This window comes from Pocillopora damicornis, chromosome 12, assembly GCF_964200805.1.
Source record: "Pocillopora damicornis chromosome 12, jaPocDami1.2, whole genome shotgun sequence".
Lineage (NCBI taxonomy): Eukaryota > Metazoa > Cnidaria > Anthozoa > Scleractinia > Pocilloporidae > Pocillopora > Pocillopora damicornis.
In genome coordinates this window covers 141,425-162,514 of record NC_142681.1, presented here as the reverse complement: position 1 = coordinate 162,514, position 21,090 = coordinate 141,425, and the positions used below count along the sequence as shown (strand labels likewise).

Here is a 21,090-nt window from a genome sequence, read left to right as displayed (position 1 = left end):
AAAAAAACCACATTGTAAAAGTAATTAAAAATCTGGCGACTTCTCTTCATGTTTCCAGGAAGTACAAAAAAAAGGAACATTTGAATAAAGATCAACGTTAATTTTATTTGTTTCGTGTGCTTCAGAGAGGTCACTTTGTTTGAATTGAATTAAAATACATACGCTGCATATGTAACTATAACCCTCTTCAAAACGATGCAATAACAATCACCAAGATTTGAGCGCCGACAAATGGCTAGTCATCGAGTTCAAAGATCAAATTGTTGGCCATCCCAAAAGCTTCTACTCCGGCTTGGTTACTTACATTATCATCTTTAGATTGTATATCATCCGCATTAGGTCCCTTATCTCCATTTTCGGAAGAAGTCCCTGTCCCCCGGGATTGATCATCAAACGCGTCCCATCCTGTCCCGATATCTACGGGTGACGTCCCATTGCTAAATTCAGACCCACTTGATTCACTTTCAAATGAATGTTTTCGTGCTTCAGCTTTCAATCTTGCCTCTAATTTCCTTTTCTTTTTATCTTTCTTGTTGCTAAATACACGAACATTAGGGTTGAGATTAAATCGTACATTTTTCTTGCTTGGGGAGTCGGGTACTCCGTTCCACTCATTCTCGTCACCTTGTGAATCATCGGTGGACGTACTTGAAGTCCTTCTCAAAATCGATCTCCTGCTTTTTACTGCGTTGCTTATAACATCAATTGGCACAAAGCTGTCGCTCTTTTCCGCGCTCGCTTCTTCGCTCTCAGGGTTCTCTGAGTCCGACATCACGGTCTCTCCATTTCCTTCGTCATTTAATTTTGTTATCGGTGGGCTATCGTCTAGTTGGGTTCTTTCAAGATCTTTCACAACCTCAGTCACTTTAATTTCCTCGTAAGAACTGATGCTGTCTCCCATTCGCCTTTTGTCTAGTTTCTCGTCCTTAGCGTTAATGTGAGATTCAGAGAATTCTTCGTTTTCATGGCTGTTTCCTAGATCAGTTCTCTCTATCCCAAGGCTGAGGCAGTCATCGGTAAGAGAAGAAACTTTCGCATGTGCTTCACCATTAGGAGCAGCGATGGACTACAACGGACAGGAAAATGGAAAATGAAACAGTAAATAACACTGAACAGAGTAAACACTGAGGCAGCACAGGTTGATGGGCCTGCAGATCCCACGTGTTAAAGCTGAAGGTGGTACATTGTGTTAGTTCACAGAGGGGAAGTGGGAGTTTTTGTACCTGTAGCATTTACTTTTCCACACCGTCTAGCCAGTAAAACTACAGACAAAATAGCTACAGTCACTTTCAACTCTTTTAAGCTGGTTGAGCTTTAAGAAGCTATGCATCGCATTTCTTTGAAATAAAAAACGTCTCATGAAGATTCAGTTATAACTGATAGTATGAAAATGCTTGAGTCATAACAGTAATTGACTCGCGACTTGCTTTAGTAGAAATTACTTGAAATCCCTTGCTGTTTCCCCGGCACCTTTCATTTTTTCAAGTCACGCACAAATTTTGTCCCTGACAAGTGTTTCCTTAACAAGTCTCCCTGTTCAAAACATGGTATGTCAGTGTTTGAATAACAGGATTTAATGTTTTTGGTCCAAACTCCCAAGGTAAACTTGTCATAGAAAAACCTGTCGTGCGAACAAATCACATACCCACGGATCCTGCTCGGCAATGTCATCCATCATCACATCAACCATTTTTTCAGAAACAAGGAACTGAGTCTACAAAATAAAGGACATCCACCACTTATGGGACCATGTGATAATTAAAAGCCAATTAGTACAGGAACAAATGGGAGATTTAGTGGATCAACAATAGTGTTCTCGAGTAAGACACTGACCGTGTCTCTATTCACCAAGGAAAACAAGTGGACACCAAGAAAGCTGTCAGGGAAATCTCGTGAAATGCGTAAGGGAAGGGGGAAAGGGGAAAGGGGAGGGGGGGGGGGGTTTCCTCGCCATAGACCAACATACCATATGCAGAAGTGGCTGGTTAGTATTATGCTTTATAAACCAGCATAACCTATAACTCTTATAGGCCACTGGGCTTGTAAGATTGCACCCTCACTGCACCACTCCGATATCCCAGATGTGGCACTTACACCTTCATTAACAGTTATTAATATGTTGATGAAGAATACCATCCAAAATGCACAAAACTAATTGTCACTAAGTTGAATCACCTAGAAACTAGCATTTGTCAGCACACAGTGAGGAAGGTAATTTAAAAGACACCATCAGATCAAGCAATAAAATTAACTGGCAAGGTGAAAGCCACACCCACTTGTACCAAAATGTACCTAAACACATTTAACAAAACAGTGGACTACACTATCAATAAGATTAATGACACACCAATCCACACTAGAAAAACAAAAACGGAAAAGTATAAACAAAAACGAAAGTTAAGATATCAAAAGACAAAGGCTAGTGACCTATGAGCTCATGGAGTGTTCTGCAATTGGTTATCAAACCCAAAACAAAAATAAATCTGATGAAATCAGTTAATATGCTCACCTTTAAATTTTCTTCTCCTGAACCTGCCTCAAAACTATCCCACAGCCCCTTGCAGGATTCCTGTTTGTAAAGGTTCAGAACAAGGTTTCCCTCACTGACATCAATGTTACTGAGATCTGCATCAAGGTTATGATCATCTGGGAACTGCAGATACAAGGCATAATCCGGTGCAGGCAGCTCTCCTGGGTAAGACTTTCCAGATGGGAAACTTATGTATGCCTAAACAAGGTAAAGGTGTTGAATCAAGTACATCAATAAATCAACAAAGTGAAAAAGTTTAAGTTGTCACATTCCTAGTGATACAAACAGATGTTATCCTATTTCAGAGACTTCATTAGGAATCAGAAATTAAAAATCAGAAATCAGATAGTTCTCCAGCTGATATGCAGAATTCTCCAGCTTAAACACAGAATTCTTTAACTAAATTGTGATGGCTTCAGCTATTATGTATTCAAACATGAAGAATATTTACCTGTCACTACACACTATTTTCCAGACACTACATTCCTCAATGAAAACCTGTATATTTCTGATATACAAAGTTACCATGGATATTGCCAGTCCCTTTAATGAGTTGCAAGATTATTTAAGTGCTTTGACCAGACATCAGCATTTGCAGTAAGACAAACTTTATCAATATGTTTCTGAATCACACTAATGAATCAAAATAAAATTCCCTATTTCCTGACCTTCCAAAATGTTTAACCTGACCTAGTGAAACAATATTAAAGGTATGCTGAAACTTCAACTATTCTTTCTTTCTCATACTTGACAAAATCAATCCCTTTGAGAGCACGTTAGTGAATTCAAGGCAATATATACCATGGCTGATTATCACTTTTTTCCAGGCTGCCTGGTTTCAACTCATAAACAACAGATAGTTGAGTTTTACAGATCATATGGAACTAACAGGGATATTTGCCAACCTTATTCTTTTTGAATCCCAATGAAACTGAGTCAAGTGCAATATTTGGGACATCAATAATAACTGTGATTACATCATCACACTGGTGGTATCTGTAGGGTGGGGTAGTAAAGAAACAAGGAGAGGTGAACTCTAAAAAAACAAAAAAACAAAAATTGTCATTGTTCTTGCATATCATAGTTTCAAATTTGATCAAAGGATGGTTGATAGGTTATCAGAGCATTTTATTTTATCATTTTATTTATTGAGGGGAGGTGTGTCTCTTGTAAGTACAACTGAATAGAAAAGTCCAAACAGAGAGGTTCATAAAAATTTCAACTAAAATCTTCCTCTCCCTTTCACAAGCAGAGCATAAAACATTTCTCAAATGAAAATGACCTCAACAATTCCTTATCTTGACTTCTACAGGCAATATTCCTTCTTGCAATAACCCCACAAAGTCGGGGCCAAAAGTCTGGACAAAATTATTTATTAAGAAGGTGTTTAATATAACACTCAATTATGTAAATTGATTTTAAAAAAATGCATAATACATGTTGTTGGAAGTGAGACTTAGGAATCCCATGTTACAGTTACGATGGGTCTTTAATTGAGAAAAGACAAACCTGAGGAACTTGGCAGCTTAAACCGAATGTCTGTTTCATCTTCCAAGTCACAGACGTCAAATGCTTCATTCTCTTCAGTACCCTTATCAAGCAAAGTTCTTATATTATCCTTTAAAGTTTGCTCCACAGATTCACGTTTGGGCTGTTGAAGTTCTCCAGATGAAAGTTCTTCATCTTGGTTGCTTGTTTGGGGTGAATTTGGTCGTTCCTCATTTCTACATTGCTCATCTTTTACTTGGTCACCTGCAACAATTCCCACATCCTGAAGGAAACCAAATAAAATTAGGGGTGGGCAATGCTAAACCCTGTGCAGTTTTTTGCATTTTCTCTGACATTCTGTTGTCTTGCTCATTACCAGAGCAAGCAAGAGGTAAATGGGGACTGGGGGGAAAAATTTCCAATTCATTTTTAAGTTCAATCAAAGTGAATTTCTGTCACAAATGTTCTTCAGTGCTTTGTTAAAATATTCTCTTACCTCATATTGATTGAGTGTTTTATCAGGGTTTCTATTCATGATAAAAGTGAGGCAGAAGGCTAAGTGCTATGACTGTTTTCAAGTGTTTAGAAATTCATGAACAATAAACCCACTAACAAAGCAAAAATTCATGACTGTATTTATCAGGTTTTTGCTTCCTTTGTTTCATTAACATAATTTATGCACATATTTCCAGTCAGTTTCAAGAAAGGTTGGTGTCTTTTTTCACTAGAGGCATCAGTTTGCATGGACCTTCTCAGTTGCAATTTTGATGAATGGAAGAAGCAGCTATGGAAAAGTCTTTCAAGTTTCAAATACCAGGAAGTTGCCTGGAGAAAGTTTTTTTTTTGCTCAAAAATTCAATGCCAAAAAGTACACAGTACAAACTTAAGATAGGTGGGCTGTTAATGTTTTCCAAAATTTGTTAGCCTCATGCAAGAGAAAATGCTCCTTACTCAAGCAGGGGAGTATGTTCAAAGGTTATGATTTTCCCTGTGTTTGGATATCCAAATACACTTGCTCACCTGTTTTTTACCAGGGTATCAAGAGGCATCCATGTGACTCAAATGTAGATACACAAGTGGCTAATTAACTCATACATAATTAACAAATTTAATAATTAAATATTAAAATTAGAAAGGTGGTCAGTCAGGGACCATTCCTTGGGTGCACATATTTTCTGATTTCAGTAGGCCCAGGATTGACCAGTATGTAGATCCTCCTTAACATTCTATTGCACTGCTGAACAGATAAATAACCATACCCACCATTTGAGGAATATCCGTAGCTGGTAATACAGGTAAAGTAACAGTCAGCTGTCTCTTGCTTATGTCAAATTTAGCTGATCCATTTTCTTCATCTATTGGATAAGGAAGTGCTATGTGCTTCATATTAAGGCAAAATTCATTTTTCTTGCACTGTAACATGAATGTGATTGGTTAAGTTGACTGGTTTCAATCCCTTATTACAGGAAGAGTTTATCTTTGCTTCCAGTTGCATAAGATGCTTGTCTATTGCAAGTAACCTCCAAACAATTTATCAAGCATCCCGACACTTTGCATGAACCCATGTAAACAACTAGGTGGAAAGAGACATGGTGAGAGAAAAGGGTCCCACTTAAAAAACACAATGAATGGTCACGGTTATGAACCCAAACACTCTCCACTGAGTCTTGATGAACTACTCTTGAGGCCTGTGTTTCTTATTTGTGCAGATGAATCCCCCAGTGAATGTATTTGCTCAACTAATAATGTCTATTTCACTCCACATAATCTTTAAATTGTACAAGGACTGAGGCAGTAGCTCTTTGATAAATAATAAGGATATGTCTAAATTGTAACGAGGCTTCTCACAACCCAACACCAGCTGTTTCTCAAGAATATCCAACTCCAAAGGTGCAGCAGACTCCTGCGGATCACAAAAAGGGGGTTTATATGTGGCAGTATGGAATAGTTTTTCCCACTTATGAAATATAAGATATATATACAGTCATGTGAGAGTTAAGGGTTCAATCCAGTAAACAAAACAGCACATGTAACTTACCAACAATGGCAAGTCAATGTAGACAACAAGTTCTTTAGGTCTTGTAGTAGGATTAGAATCCCTGCATTCAAATTATGACAATAACTTATAAGGAGAGAAGATTTTAATGCTACTGATCTCTTCCACAAACTACACAAGAATTTGACTTTTTCAGCCCAGGTGGCTAAATGAGGAATAATTAGAGGATAGTGGTAGAAGTATATGCAGCCCACAATGTATTTTTCAACTGCAAGTTCCAGGTGATGGTATTCTTTGAAGTAGAGGGGACAGGAGGGCACGAGCCCTAAGAGAACAGGGGGCAGGAAGAGGGAGCAGAAATTAAAAAGACACTTGTTTGTTGTTTATTGAGGCTACTGCCTCCTATAAGAAGCAAAGCCACATATGTTGTCAGGATGAGTGGGTGTGGGAATGAGTGTAACAATCGAATTCCAATCTTGACCAAATTTTCACCCTATGTTTCCCAGTACTACTGATCATTTTTTTTCGGAGTATTTTCATAATTTGACATTCACACTTGATACACAGTCGAGTTCTCTCCTTTTGTGATTTCTGGCTTATAGCCACAAGCACATTATATTTTTAGTTCTTGCCCTGACACTACAGAAGATGGTAGAAGACGATAACCGTCTCACAATCATTTCAGGTTTGCAAGTAATTAGAAGCAATAGGTGTGATTGGCGCATCATAATCAGAGCTCAAAAATATTAGTGATTTAACAATTTATTGGGGGTGTTACAATAACAGTGTAATTTGTCATTCCATTTGTCTATGCATACAAGCATTTCATACAGTGAGGGCCACTAAGTTGGTTGGATGTGATCTATTATTACTGACCATAATAGTGGCACAATCAAAATGACAATTTAAGATTTGAGAATGTCATAATTCTGTGCAATGCATATGCAATTGGTGAAACTGGTGAAAATTAGTAAAAAGTACTGAACTCTTAAGGTTGCGTTTTGCTTTCAGGTATGCTTTCTAAGTGGCATAATCCCAGTAAAAAAGGGATTCTGAAATGCAAGTAAATACACATTTGAAACTGCAATAGCTATTAGATTACACAATGGGCTGCAACTTTCTTCTCTATAGTGAGATGCTAGAATTGATAGTCTAACTCTGATAACCAGGTCAGTGACAACTAGCCTGTAATAATGTTCATCTTAAGAAAATTACCTCCCCTCCCTGCAATGCCAGAGAATGATCATGAATGATAAGTTTTGGCACTGTTTGCCAAAAACCCAGTTTTCTGATCCTTTTTATTTACCTGAAGGCAGAAGTAATACAATGAAGGGCAGGAGCGGGGAGGCAGAGGGGCACAAATGTACAGGGGACAGGAGAACATGGCACAGGAAGTGGGAGGCTGTGACCCCTGTGTGCCCCCCACTTTGAAATTCCAGTGCAAATTTTGCAACTGACACTTAAACTATGCAATTTTATAGCTTGATTTCAAATAAAAAAGTTGCAAAAATCAGTTTTAAAAAATGGTGGTATGGCTTTTTTTGGTATTCCACTGGCTATTATAAAAATTAATACTGATCATAGTAGCACCTTGCATTTGTGAAGTTCTGAAGATCAATAAGCCCTCGATGCACAATTCTAAACTCTGGTACACTGGGCTCATCCGTCTTCTTTCTATGTCTATGCCCATCCTTGACTGTTGGTTTTTTCTCCTTGGTCACAACTGTTGGTTCATCACCATAGGGATATGGAAATTTTGCATCACCAATCATCATCTCAGCTGAATCTTCAGGCACCTATACAGAGGAATATTGACAAAAATTTATTTTGCATACTACCCCATGTTAATATGATGACAATATTTCCTGGGTAATGGTATCTTTATAGTATATTATTGACTACCGTATCCTTATGTAATGGTCACGATGTTTTTTCTCTGAGAAACGGAAGAGAAAAGTTTGATATAGTCAAGTCTTATTTGGATATACAAGTAAGCCATTTGAACAGCCATGATTGTGCTGACATTAAATTTAGGACTAAAATTGGTAATAATGTAGTATACCTCACTTGTCTTTGTTCTTATAACTGTAGACTGTTTAACTCCCTTGAACTTCATCTTTGGGAATTTAAGGTCTAAAAGATATTAAGTTTAGATTTTGTAAAAATTTTTATTTGGCTACTACACCCTTGCATGTAAATAGCTCAACCTGAAGACAAAATAAATGCGCTTTGTTTCTGAGGAAACAAAACAGTGACTATAAAAATAATATTTAAATTAATAATAAGAAGAATAATTAGTAAGAACCAGTTGCAACATTATCAGTGTGTTTTTAAATGTACCCACTTTTCTTGTCCAGTCTTGCTCTAAACTCTCTCAGAATTCCATCTAAAGCAGTGTCAATCATCAACTGTTTAAATCTCTTGTCCTAATTAATACATAAAATCATAATTAACTCCTTTACATCTAACTCTATTAGATCATCACAGAAAGTGACCTTTTCTCTTGACAAACTCCTTCCACTTTTGTCACAGGCCCTATCAAGATAGCAAACATCTTGGCACTGTCTCTTATCATTAGAAATTTTATACAGAATCAATTTGGGTTTTTCTCAAGTAGCTTCATGTGTTTATGTAAAATTACAAGTATTACTTTGGACATTCATTGCTTCTTAGGAGTGAGTGATCATGCAATATGTTCTTCAAGGGTCTTATCTAAGCATAGAATATTTTATGAGCTACAGTACTAGCAGATTGTAGAAATAAATTCATATCTAATGAAGGATAGAATGGGATGTTTGTCATCTTCACCTGTGATCTGGCAATCTTTGATCACTGAAACATTGACATAAAAAATTGTTTGATATCTTAAGGAGCTCAATCACACCTCTTGACCTTTCTTGTAAGTGTCTGGATGGAATATGACATCATACACAGTACAGGGCTTGCCAGCTACATGTAACAAATTACATACAAGGACTTGAATCAAAAGAAATTCATCTGCACAGACAACAACACCAAGTGTTGTTCAATTATTTGCCAAGATATAGTTTCAAATGGCTAAAAGCCTGAGACCTTTGCTGAAGATTAGGCAACTAGCTTGATAAAACACAATAAATAATGGAGAACTGTAGCTGCTTCAATCCTCTCTATGCACATGAAAATACAATAAAATGTTGACTGACCAATTTTTTCAACTTCTCCTTTAAATTCGGGTTATTTTTTATATGAAGCACAAGCAATGGTCAGCAAATGAACAATAACAGATCTGAGATTGAACATCAACCTTAACCCTTTAACTCCCAGAAGTGCTTAACATATAACTTCTCCTCATTATATCCATACATTCTATAGCAAACAGGTAATAGGAATACTCAAATTTATCAGATAGAAGTTGTTAACTTAATCTAACACCCTATTCTCACAACTTATTAGCAATGAAATGTATAGTAGCTTGAACAGAGAATTTACATTCAGATCTTGGGAGTTAAAGGGTCAATACACTTGTATTCTCTAGAGATAAGCTCAAGTACAAAAGACATCACTTTTCAGGGCTTAATGGAAACATTCTTCCACACCATACCTCTATCAACATCCTCTCTGGGTTGTGATAAGCTGTAAGGAATATTCCACTGATAGCCAGCTCTCCTACATTTGAAAATAGTTAAGAATGGCATCAGTTGGAGATGTGCACCAAAGATTACAAAGTATGAATTACAAAAGGTCTCTCTAACAAAACAGAAAAAAAAAATATTTGAAAACTCAAAAGTTTACACCACTATTTGTGTCAGTTCTATGACAATCAAAGGCCTTGTTATTAATCACACAGCTTACAGAAGATGGGTGAAGGTGACACTGATATTTAAATGCAAAAGATGGAATACCAAACAGAATGTACAGGCTTGAAGAGATGTAGAGAATACAAAATAAAATGAATCCAACCTCTGCACATAATGAACAAGTTTTACACACTGTTAGTAAGTAACTTTGATAGGAAAACTCTGTTCAAAGGACAAAAATTTTGATCTTGACTCAAACAAAAATTCTCTGAGTGAACAAGTCCATTCCAGGAGACACTTAGCACTGACTCCTTACATGTCTCCCATTTGAGGTTCAAGTGTAATCCACTTGGATGTCAATGGACACAACTCAAGAAGTTTCTGACTTAGAAATAACTGTAATATGCAAACCACTTACTTCTTTCCATTCTCCTCTCTTTCAGTATATTGTGAAGATGCTTCCCCAATATGTTGATTCAAGGAAATGTTGACAAATACTTTGATACCACTCCCAAGATCTGTTGTTTTTACAACATAACCATCCTGTAAACAAAATGCAAGAATGAAATCTAAACACATGATAAAGTTATCACACCACATATTTGCTGACCTGAGGTACTTTTTAACCTGATGGCTTAAAAGTGACCCTTGTAATAGTTTTCAATGTATACACACCACTATACCAAATTCAAACCTTTAATGATCCCTAGATTTCCACTTCAGTCTTAGTTGTGATATATAAACAAGATAGTAGGAAGAATAACATCAATAGCACTACAACTCCAAGTTTTTTTAATCAAAGTTGCAAATACCTTCAAAATCCCAGCAAAGTCTTATAAAAATCCTTTAGATCCCAACAAAACCTAAGGATCTGCTTTTTTAACCTTTTACAGATCATAAAAATGCCCCTTCAGGATTTTTAAAAGGTAAATTGAAAATAATTTAAGAAAATATATGACATTTGTTAGAAACATATTTCAACAGTTCTTCTGTCATCTTCAGTTCTGATTTATACAAAGTACAAAATTAATTTAAAGTGTATAATAAAATGTTCATTGGACAAAACAAACAATAGAGACATTTAATAATGTATGCAATTATGACAAAAGTTTTAAATTAACATGATAAAGTTTATTATTAACTGTAGGTTGCTCCGGTTGAATGTGAATAGCTTCTTTGATTTTAAGAAGTATGAGCTAAGATGTTATTGAACACTCATCTGAACATAGAATGCGACATTGTACAAAAATATGATACCATGCCCAAAATAGGAATCTTTTTTCTAGTTTTTCTGCTTAGTATGGGTGATTAAGGTACTATTAAAATTAAGCTGATTCGACCAGACTTATTTATTTTGCTTTTTTAATCCTTGTGCTGTTCTTGCCCATTAGCAGCCTGAAAACTTTATCTTTCTTTTATCTGTTTATCTACATCTGTGCTAAGAATTATTAATTAATGAAATAATCGGTTAAGAAAAAGATAAGTTGATAACATGAGTCATCCGTACCGAGTGCTGTGGTACTAACGTACTAGCGCACTAAACAAATGAAGAACAAGTAATGAGTCGTCCATACTAAAGTAATAACGTACTAGCACACCAAATAAATGAACAAGCTATGAGTCAACTGTACCCAGTACTACAGTACTAAGGTACTAGCGCCCTAAAAAAATAAAGAACAAGCCATCATGAGTTGTCTGTACTGAGCACTACAGTACTCACGCACTAGTAAAATCAAATAAAATGAAGGACCAGCTGTGATGAGTTGTCTGTACCAAGTACTAAGGTACTAACATACTAGCGCACCAAACAAATGGAGAACAAGCCGTGATGAGTTGTCACTACCGAGTACTAAGGTACTAACATACTAGCACACTAAACAAATGAAGAACAAGCCGTCATGAGTTGTCAGTACCGAGTATTACGGTTCTAACCTACTAGCGCACTAAACAAATGAAGAACAAGCCGTGATGAGTTGTCAGTACCGAGTACTAAAGTACTATGGTACTAGCGAACTAGCGCACTAAACGAATGAAGAACAAGCCGTGATGAGTTGTCGGTACCGAGCACTAAAGTACTATGGTACTAACGAACTAGCGCACTAAACGAATGACGAACAAGCCGTGATGAGTTAACCGAACCGAGTACTAAAGTACTATCATACTACCGCCCTAAACAAATAAAGAACAAGCCGTCATGAGTTGTCTGTACTGAGTACTACGGTACTAACGCACTACTAAAAACCAAACAAATGAAGGACAAGCTGTGATGAGTTGTCCATACCGAGTACTACGGTACTATCGTACTAGCGCACTAAACAAATGAAGAAGAAGCCGTCATGAGTTGTCCGTACCGAGTACTACAGTACTAACGTACTAGTGCACTAAACAAATGAAGAACAAGCCGTCACGAGTTGTCTGTACCAAGTACTATGGTACTAACTTACTAGCGCACCAAACAAATGGAGAACAAGCCGTGATGAGTTGTCACTACCGAGTACTAAGGTACTAACGTACTAGCACACTACACAGATGGAGAACAAGCCGTCATGCGTTGTCAGTACTGAGTACTACGGTACTAACCTACTAGCGCACTAAACAAATGAAGAACAAGCTGTGATGAGTTGTCAGTACAGAGTACTGAAGTACTATGGTACTAACGAACTAGCGCACGAAACGAATGAAGAACAAGCCGAGATGAGTTAACCGAACCGAGTACTAAAGTACTAACGTACTACCGTCCTAAACAAATAAAGAACAAGCCGTCATGAGTTGTCTGTACTGAATACTAAAGTACTAACGCACTAGTAAAACCAAACAAATGAAGGACAAGCTGTGATGAGTTGTCCGTACCGAGTACTACGGTACTATCGTACTAGCGCACTAAACAAATGAAGAACAAGCCGTCATGAGTTGTCGATACCGAGTACTACAGTACTAACGTACTAGCGCACTGAACAAATGGAGAACAAGCCGTCATGAGTTGTTCGTACCGAGTACTACGGTCCTAGCGTCCTAGTGCATTAAACAAATGGAGAACAAGCCGTCATGAGTTGTCGGTACCGAGTATTAAGGTACTAACGTACTGGCGCATTAAACAAATGAAGAACAAGCCGTGATGAGTTGTTCGTACCGAGTACTACGGTCCTAGCGTCCTAGTGCATTAAACAAATGGAGAACAAGCCGTCATGAATTGTCGGTACCGAGTACTAAGGTACTAACGTACTGGCGCATTAAACAAATGAAGAACAAGCCGTCATAAGTTGTCCGTACCAAGTACTACGGTCCTAACATTCTAGCGCACTAAACAAATGGAGAACAAGCCGTCATGAGTTGTCTGTACCGAAGCACTAACGAACTAACGTGCTGGCGCACTAAACAAATGAAGAACAAGCCGTGATGAGTTTTCCCTACCGAGTATTACGGTCCTAACATTCTAGCGCACTAGACAAATGGAGAATAAGCCGTCATGAGTTGTCTGTACCGAAGTGCTAAGGTACTAACGTGCTGGCGCACTAAACAAATGAAGAACAAGCCGTGATGAGTTTTCCCTACCGAGTACTACGGTCCTAACATTCTAGCGCACTAAACAAATGAAGAACAAGCCGTCATGAGTTGTCCGTACCAAGTACTAAGTTACTAACGTACTAGCGCACTAAACAAATGAAGAACAAGCCATGATGAGTTGTCTGTATCGAGTACTAAGGTACAAGCGCACTAAGCAAATGAAGAACAAGCCGTGATGAGTTGTCAGAGCCGAGTACTTAGGTACTAACGTACTGGCGCACTAAACAAATGGAGAACAAGCCGTCATGACTTGTTGACAAAAACAACCTATTGTACTCCTCACAGTATGGCTTTCGCAAGTCACATTCCACAGAGCATGCAGTACTTGATATTGTCGAAGATATACTACGTAATATGGATAAACGGTACTTCTCATGCGGTGTCTTCATTGACCTGAAAAAGGCATTTGATACGGTCAATCATGAAATATTACTCGATAAATTGAACTTTTACGGTTTCCGTGGATTGATAAATGACTGGTTTCAATCATATTTAAAAAATAGAACACAAACAATTCAGATTGGAGAGCACTTATCAACAAAACTTATCTCCCCCTGTGGTGTCCCCCAGGGATCAGTCCTTGGACCTCTTCTATTTTTACTTTACATAAATGACATTCACCTTTGTTCTGATAAACTAAAATTTTATCTCTTTGCGGATGATACTAATATACTTTATGCTGATAAGAATCTTAAGGCGATCGAGCAAACAGTTAATGTAGAGTTGAATAACGTACATGACTGGTTAACTACAAATAGGTTGACATTGAATACAAAAAAATCAAATTTCTTAATTTTTCGTCCTCGTCAGAAAAAAATGCATTGCATGCAGACAAACCGAAGAGTTAGTTTAGAGCAAAAAAGTTATATCAAATATCTAGGCGTTTAAATTGATCAAAATTTGTCATGGAAAAACCATGTTGACTCTGTTATCGCAAAAATAAGTAAAACAATAGGGATGATTGCAAAGCTGAGGTACTTCGTTCCCTCTACTATCCTTGTAAATATTTACAATTCATTAATTCTACCTTATAAAACTTATGGACTCCTTGCCTGGGGCAATGCGTCAAATGCTTATTTAAACAAGATTTTAGTTCTTCAAAAGCGAGTTTTGCGCTTAATCTATTTCACCGATCGAAGAGAGCATGCCATCCCTTTTTTTGCCAAAGCAAAAATTCTGCCTGTTACGTTCCTATATTATGAAGCCGTAAGTAAACTTATGTTTGACGTGCACAACCAGAGGGCTCCCATTAATATTTTGAAACTATTTACTAAAACATCTCATATTCATACCTACAATACTCGATCATCCAAATCGCAGCTCTTTAGTACAAAGTACTCTAGACTTAACCTACAAAAAAAGGCTTTCTCGCGTGTTGGTGTCAAAATTTGGAATAAGATACCGAAAGAATTCAAAACGTTATCAAAACATTCCTTTAATAAACAAATTAAAATGTCTTTATTTCAGATACTAGATAATGAAGATTCTTATCTTGATGTTGAAAAGATCTCCTCTAAACTTAAGGACTGCATAATTAAAACAAATTGATCCGATTGCTTTCAGTACTAATTTATTTGCTTCTATACTTTATTGAACAACTATTGATGTATTTGCCAGTTATGCTTCTTTTTATAATTTAACAATATCTAACTATTTAGTTTTTAATTTTCTTTATATATTGTAAATAATGTTTGTTGATGATTGACCCGCCTCGAATAGCAAATTTGCTATCTGCGGGTCAACATAATCTAAATTATTTTGTAAGAAAAAGAAAAATAAAGTGTGTAAAAGTGTGTAAAAAAAAACTTGTCTGTACCGAAGTACTAAGGTACTAACGGGCTGGCGCACTAAACAAATGAAGAACAAGCCGTGATGAGTTTTCCCTACCGAGTACTACGGTCCTAACGTTCTAGCGCACTAAACAAATGGAGAACAAGCCGTCATGAGTTGTCTGTACCGAAGTACTAAGGTACTAACGCACTGGCGCACTAAACAAATGAAGAACAAGCGGTTATGAATTTTCCCTACCAAGTGCTACGGTTCTAACATTCTAGCCCACTAAACAAATGAAGAACAAGCCGTCATAAGTTGTCCTTACCAAGTAATAAGGTACTAACGTACTAGCGCACTAAACAAATGAAGAACAAGCCGTCATAAGTTGTCCGTACCAAGTAATAAGGTACTAACGTTCTAGCGCACTAAACAAATGGAGAACAAGCCGTCATGAGTTGTCTGAACCGAAGTACTAAGGTACTAACGCACTGGCGCACTAAACAAATGAAGAACAAGCCGTCATGAGTTTTCCGTACCAAGTACTACGGTCCTAACGTTCTAGCGCACTAAACAAATGAAGAACAAGCCGTGATGATTTTTCCCTACCGAGCACTACGGTCCTAACGTTCTAGCGCACAAAACAAATGGAGAACAAGCCGTCATGGGTTGTCTGTACCGAAGTACTAAGGCACTAACGCACTTGCGCACTAAACAAATGAAGAACAAGCCGTAATGAGTTTTCCCTACCGAGTACTACAGTCCTAACATTCTAGCGCACTAAACAAATGAAGAGCAAGCCGTAATGGGTTGTCTGTACCGAGTACTAAGGTACTAACGTACTAACGCACTGAACAAATGAAGAGCAAGCCGTGATGAGTTTTCCCTACCGAGTACTACGGTCCTTACGTTCTAGCGCACTAAACAAATGGAGAACAAGCCGTCATGAGTTGTCTGTACGAAGTACTTAGGTACTAACGTGCTGGCGCACTAAGCAAATGTAGAACAAGCCGTGATGAGTTTTCCCTACCGAGTACTACAGTCCTAACATTCTAGCGCACTAAACAAATAAAGAACAAGCCGTCATGAGTTGTCCGTACCAATTACTAAGGTACTAACGTACTAGCGCACTAAACAAATGAAGAACAAGCCGTCATGGGTTGTCTGTACCGAGTACTAAGGTACTAACGTACTAGCGCACTAAACAAATGATGAACAAGCCATGATGAGTTGTCTTTACTGAGTACTAAGGTACTAACGTACTAGCGCACTAAACAAATGAAGAACAAGCCGTGATGAGTTGTCCGCACCGAGTACTAAGGTACTAACGCACTAGCGCACTAAACAAATGAAGAACAAGCCCTGATGAATTTACCTAATACTATTAGGTACTAACGTACTAAACAAATGAACATGGATAAATGCCAATAGGTTTCACCAACATAACAGGCATTACAGCCCGCACATAAAAACTTGTAAACTACACACATACGGAACCCATAGGGTCTTTCTGTGATGCGTGCTATGTTGGCAAAACCTCTTGGCATATGTAGGATAGATCTAAGTTATTCACATAATTTCAATAATTTTCAAACTTGTACCTCAGGATTAACAAACTTCACATCCATTCCTCTCATCTTCTCCATCTGTGCTATTTCTTCTTCATATTTCTATAAGAATATATATTTGTGAACTTTGTGTTTGAGAGGGGAGGAATGTTGTATATCTGTAATCTTACCTTGGTTTCCTGAAACAAATGGGGAATAGCAGAAAATGCACATGGCAGAATTACATCACAGAAAAGGTAATATCACAAAATGTGCATCGTATTGTATTATGTTGCAATTACATGGTAGATAAGTAAATGGAGAATAGTACATGAGGGCATAAGTGAACACAGCAAATTAATAAGATATGATGAACCCGAGAGAAATTCCATAATGACAAGCAATAATGTATCACTTTGCTTATTGCATCAAGAAAATCCTGCAAACAATCTTAGATTGAGAATGGTGAATGCTTTGTAGTCATCAATTAGACAAAGTATCACAAAAGGTGAGTGACATGTCAGCAGCTGATTGGTAATATCATACTTGCATAAAAAATTGTTGTAATTTTTGCACCTTAACAGTCACACCTTTTTTCAGGACTAGAAATCATTACTAACACCACGGTTTACAAAATAGAAAGACTTTTATTGTTACATACTTCAACCACAGTTTGCACCAATTAACACTAAAAACAGATTAAAATTTAATTGCAAGTAACACATTTTCTACCTTAAATAGAGTCTGCTTGTGATTCTACCAACTTACCTTTTTATTTTCTGGATCTGATATCTCTTGAGCATATTCCACAAGCAATTTTCGAAACTCTTTATCTTTCAGGGCCTTTTCAAATTTATCAAGTTCCTAGATGGAAAAATTTTATTAGCTCACAGAGGTCTTCTGAAAAAGACAACATTTGACAAGCACCATAGACCTCAAAAAATTAAGTGTAACTGGACAAAAGAGAAGTGTTGAGGACCATGAAATAATTAGACATTGTTTAACCCTCAACAAGCTTGCCAATTGCAACATAGCCCAGGACAAAATGGAAATACATTTAGCAAATGATGGCTTAAACCTTAGTGATTTAAAACAAAATCAACATGCTGGTAGAGGGATGAGCAAGAACCCCATAATACTGCACCAAGTGAAGTATTCTGCTACAGAGTGCAATTTACATGCAGTTAAATCACAAACTGGAAGTCTGACAAGCTCCTTGCATTCTTACAGTTTTGCAATTTTAAAATTCATTTAAGAAATTACTAATGAGCAGCACACAGCATCAGAATTTTGCTACTTGCTGATTAATATATCTAAGTGATTCTTTCTGATTTAAAAAAGAAAAAAAAACCTCCTCAGAGAGTTCAAAAAAGTAGTTATAGGGCTTAAAAGCTATGTTTTGACACATTTGAGAACAAAAAAAAAAATGTTGCAGGATATTTGAGGTCACTATTGAACCAAAATCCTCTAACGATGCTTAAAATTTTCAGTTAGTGCACAAAATTTTTATCATTGAATCTCCTATGTATTTTTTTTTCAAAAGAAAGCACCTATAAAAGACCACCCTCTAAAAGGAACTTAGTAGCAACTTTTATGCATTTAGAAGTTCAAAACCTCCCCATTTATTTACGTCCAGCAAATTGAACCGTTAAGGCAAGTCTACTGATCACTTGGCAATATCTCTTGCAACAATTTAGCCTGTGCATCATTATTAGTCAAAACCTGAAGAATCAAATGACTTTTTAAAGTCGCATAAAATCTGAAAAATATTCTACAATAATTTGAGCTTTAAAAAGGAGATTATATTTCCACAAAGGGCGTTGAGATACCACCTGCAACTTTATGTTGAGAAGAAAAAGACTGGAAAACGTTTGGGTCTGTAACGACAGGCTCGATTAGCTGAACACGAGCAAACAATTCTCTCGATTCAAGTAGCAACAAAACTGAGGAACACAGCCTTATTTTCCATCAATACATTTTCAAGAATAACTGCCTCACCTCTTTAGTCATGCTAAATTCCTTGTTACCGTTAGCCTGAGACATTTTGGAAGCTAACAACCCAAGTCTAAACACTCCAGATTCGTGTGTTTCGGTTTAACTGTTTGTTTCTCTAAGCGAGCTTAGTAGCCAAGTCAATGTACACAGTTAGTTACCAGGTCTCTCCCAGTTTCCACGTCAGCACCAGCCGTCACGCAAGTGATACCAGCTTGTCACGTTCTTTCACAACATTTACAAAAACTAATGAATATGGGGTAAGTTTCTAAAGAAACTTAGGTGCTGCGTCGGTGGGGAAGTGCACAAAGATAACTCGGTTTTATCAACTGAGTTGATAATGTAGTCAATGTAAAATGGCCACCGTAAAGAGTTTCTTAGCAGACGTTTCGAGCGTTAGCTCGAACTCAGTTGATAACACCAAATTATCTAGTTTTACAAAAACTTGCGCCATAGGTTAATTTTCCAATTCTGTAAAATACTTTCGCTTTCAATTTTTTTCAATCTTTGTTTCTCCTCCTGGTTTGCGCTTTTGGGTTTTTTCTTAGTAAGTTGTTATTATTCTATGGCCAACTTCAGGATGAATCACTAAAAATAACCCAGCTCGTCATGACGTCAACGTTTCCCTTTGTTGAACGATGACGACATTAATTCGACAGTAATACACTGCACTTTAGACTTCTGGGTCAAAATTCTTACCATTTCGTACGTGCATAAACTTAAATTATATTTACATAACAGAAGCTGTAATAAGTTAACATGTCAGCGGAGGTTTTTTAAAAAAAAAAGGAACACTCCCATCAACAGACGAATGGTTGTTGTGGTTGTTGCTGTTCTTTCCTATCCTTTTCATCTACCAGTCACTGAAATATCATTATTCCAAGCAACTTAGGACGAGCTGACAATTGATTTTCGCACATGGAAATCTTTTAAGTGCCCAGCATTGCCAACGCTACAGTACGTCATCGGTTCCCTGAGCAACGGGGGACCTTCTGAGAACGGCTGGAACAGTCTTTGATATCGACACGCCAAGTACTTTCGATCACCATGCACTCGCCAAGTCCTGCCTCAGTAAGTGAGTCAAGTGTCCAAATACCAGGTAAGCAGGGATTTTCTAAATTTCTCTCATCAAGTTGTTTGAACAACTTTTTTCCACCTTCTCTCCCATTCACACCGAAAAGAATCAATGTAGATCTCCCTGAAATATTGCATAACGAAAACATCAGTTAAACTCAGCGTTTCCACAAGAAACATTGCGCTCAGTAGACGTTGATTTTCATACACCAATTCTTTTTAAGGCCACGAAGTGTTTTAAAACTGAAAATTGTGTAACGAGAAGAAATTGTTCGGTTGATGGTAGTCTAAATATACATTAATGGGAATGAAATGAGCAGAATGTGATGAAATAGGAATAACCGTAAAAAAAGGACGGGAAATATATGTCACGACCCCATGAAAAGAGATGCAACTAAAAACCGAACGCATCATCCTTGGTATGAAGCATTGGAATCACATGTTAAATTTTACAATGATTATTTCATTACACCATTATTCCTATTTTCAATTTTTCGAATATGAAAAAAGTTTCACTTCATCTTTAATTATTGATCCCTCAGTAGCATCTCAACGAAACTTGGCCAGCAAGGCCGATAGTGATGGAGAAAATCCCCCGGACATTCCACAACTCCACAACTCATCTTTCATCATCGATGATCGCGAAGATTTCAAAGATGAGTCGCTTTACACCTTCTGTGGCTCTTGCAAGAATCACGTGATGACCATGGTGACGTATAAGGCTGGTAAGTTGACTTTACTCTTTGCAGTGGCTCTGTGCTTTCTGGGATGCTTTGGAGGTTGCTGTCTCGTACCGTTTCTATGGAAACGTTTCCAAGATGTGGAGCACTTGTGTCCGAACTGCCAACTGAGATTAGGAAAATATCGAAGAAAGACAAAAAATATCTGCTGCAAGGTGAGGACTATTCTCAGTTTGTGTTTATCATTAACAAGCATGGCAAACAGATATGTCACTAGGAAAAGACTTTATTTGACCTCTTTACTTAAGTCACTTTTTTTAAATAGTAAAGAACTACCTTGACTTTCAAAAAAGTATAAACTTCCTAGTCGGTGAGAAAAAAAAACACGAAAGAGGAAACAAAATGACAAGAATTTACTTTACATAAAGAGTTCTAACTAAACTATTCAATTATTTTGTTCTTTTATTTTCTCAAAAAAATAGAAATAGAAGCAAATCAAGTGAAGAACTAGAGAATGGGTCTTTTGTGACGACCTGTGTGGCAAGAATGTTGTTTTCAATGTTATTTTCTATAAAGTTTCTCCGCGAATATGTATTAAAAGTATTTAGTGGGAGCAAGACAAAATAAAAAATAGAAATATGTAAAAAACTTTCAAGTGACTCTCCTTAGCCTC

At 37.2% G+C, this 21,090-nt stretch overlaps 2 protein-coding genes across 5 annotated transcripts; one reads left to right on the top strand and one right to left on the bottom strand.

Moving 5' to 3' along the window:
• Positions 1 to 85: 85 nt before the first annotated feature.
• On the bottom strand, positions 86 to 18,815 carry LOC149035941 (protein kintoun-like). Its single transcript, XM_089190173.1, has 17 exons — positions 18,670 to 18,815; positions 17,440 to 17,535; positions 16,726 to 16,794; positions 10,209 to 10,333; positions 9,595 to 9,659; positions 8,899 to 8,963; positions 8,359 to 8,440; positions 8,077 to 8,147; positions 7,605 to 7,810; positions 6,057 to 6,117; positions 5,841 to 5,921; positions 5,282 to 5,395; positions 4,040 to 4,301; positions 3,436 to 3,566; positions 2,510 to 2,728; positions 1,646 to 1,714; positions 86 to 1,066 (listed from the first exon to the last, which is right to left on the bottom strand). The coding sequence occupies exons 1-17, from the start codon at positions 18,712 to 18,714 to the stop codon at positions 236 to 238; spliced, it is 2,592 nt and encodes an 863-aa protein (XP_089046299.1). The 5' UTR covers positions 18,715 to 18,815; the 3' UTR covers positions 86 to 235.
• A 34-nt stretch (positions 18,816 to 18,849) lies between these two features.
• Positions 18,850 to 21,072, top strand: LOC149035940 (lipopolysaccharide-induced tumor necrosis factor-alpha factor homolog). 4 transcript variants are annotated; one of them, XM_089190172.1, is made up of 4 exons: positions 18,850 to 18,923; positions 19,598 to 19,762; positions 20,283 to 20,632; positions 20,900 to 21,072. In XM_089190172.1, the coding sequence occupies exons 2-4, from the start codon at positions 19,711 to 19,713 to the stop codon at positions 20,903 to 20,905; spliced, it is 408 nt and encodes a 135-aa protein (XP_089046298.1). In that variant the 5' UTR covers positions 18,850 to 18,923; positions 19,598 to 19,710; the 3' UTR covers positions 20,906 to 21,072. The 4 variants fall into 4 exon arrangements, with proteins under 4 accessions (XP_089046298.1, XP_089046296.1, XP_089046295.1 ...); XM_089190170.1 differs by having other exon boundaries at positions 20,280 to 20,632; XM_089190169.1 differs by lacking the exon at positions 18,850 to 18,923 and having other exon boundaries at positions 19,548 to 19,762; positions 20,280 to 20,632.
• Positions 21,073 to 21,090: the final 18 nt, after the last annotated feature.

Excerpts from the sequence above, each read along its gene's own strand:
- LOC149035941 (XM_089190173.1), bottom strand. The coding sequence starts at position 18,714 with ATGTCTCAGGCTAACGGTAACAAGGAATTTAGCATGACTAAAGAG. Across the intron at positions 9,660-10,208 it reads AGAGAGGAGAATGGAAAGAA|GAGAGCTGGCTATCAGTGGA; the intron begins GTAAGTGGTTTG and ends TTTCAAATGTAG. Across the intron at positions 8,148-8,358 it reads AGCAAGACTGGACAAGAAAA|ACCTTAAATTCCCAAAGATG; the intron begins GTGGGTACATTT and ends AATATCTTTTAG.
- LOC149035940 (XM_089190170.1), top strand. The coding sequence starts at position 19,711 with ATGCACTCGCCAAGTCCTGCCTCAGTAAGTGAGTCAAGTGTCCAAATA. Across the intron at positions 19,763-20,279 it reads GTCAAGTGTCCAAATACCAG|TAGCATCTCAACGAAACTTG; the intron begins GTAAGCAGGGAT and ends TTGATCCCTCAG.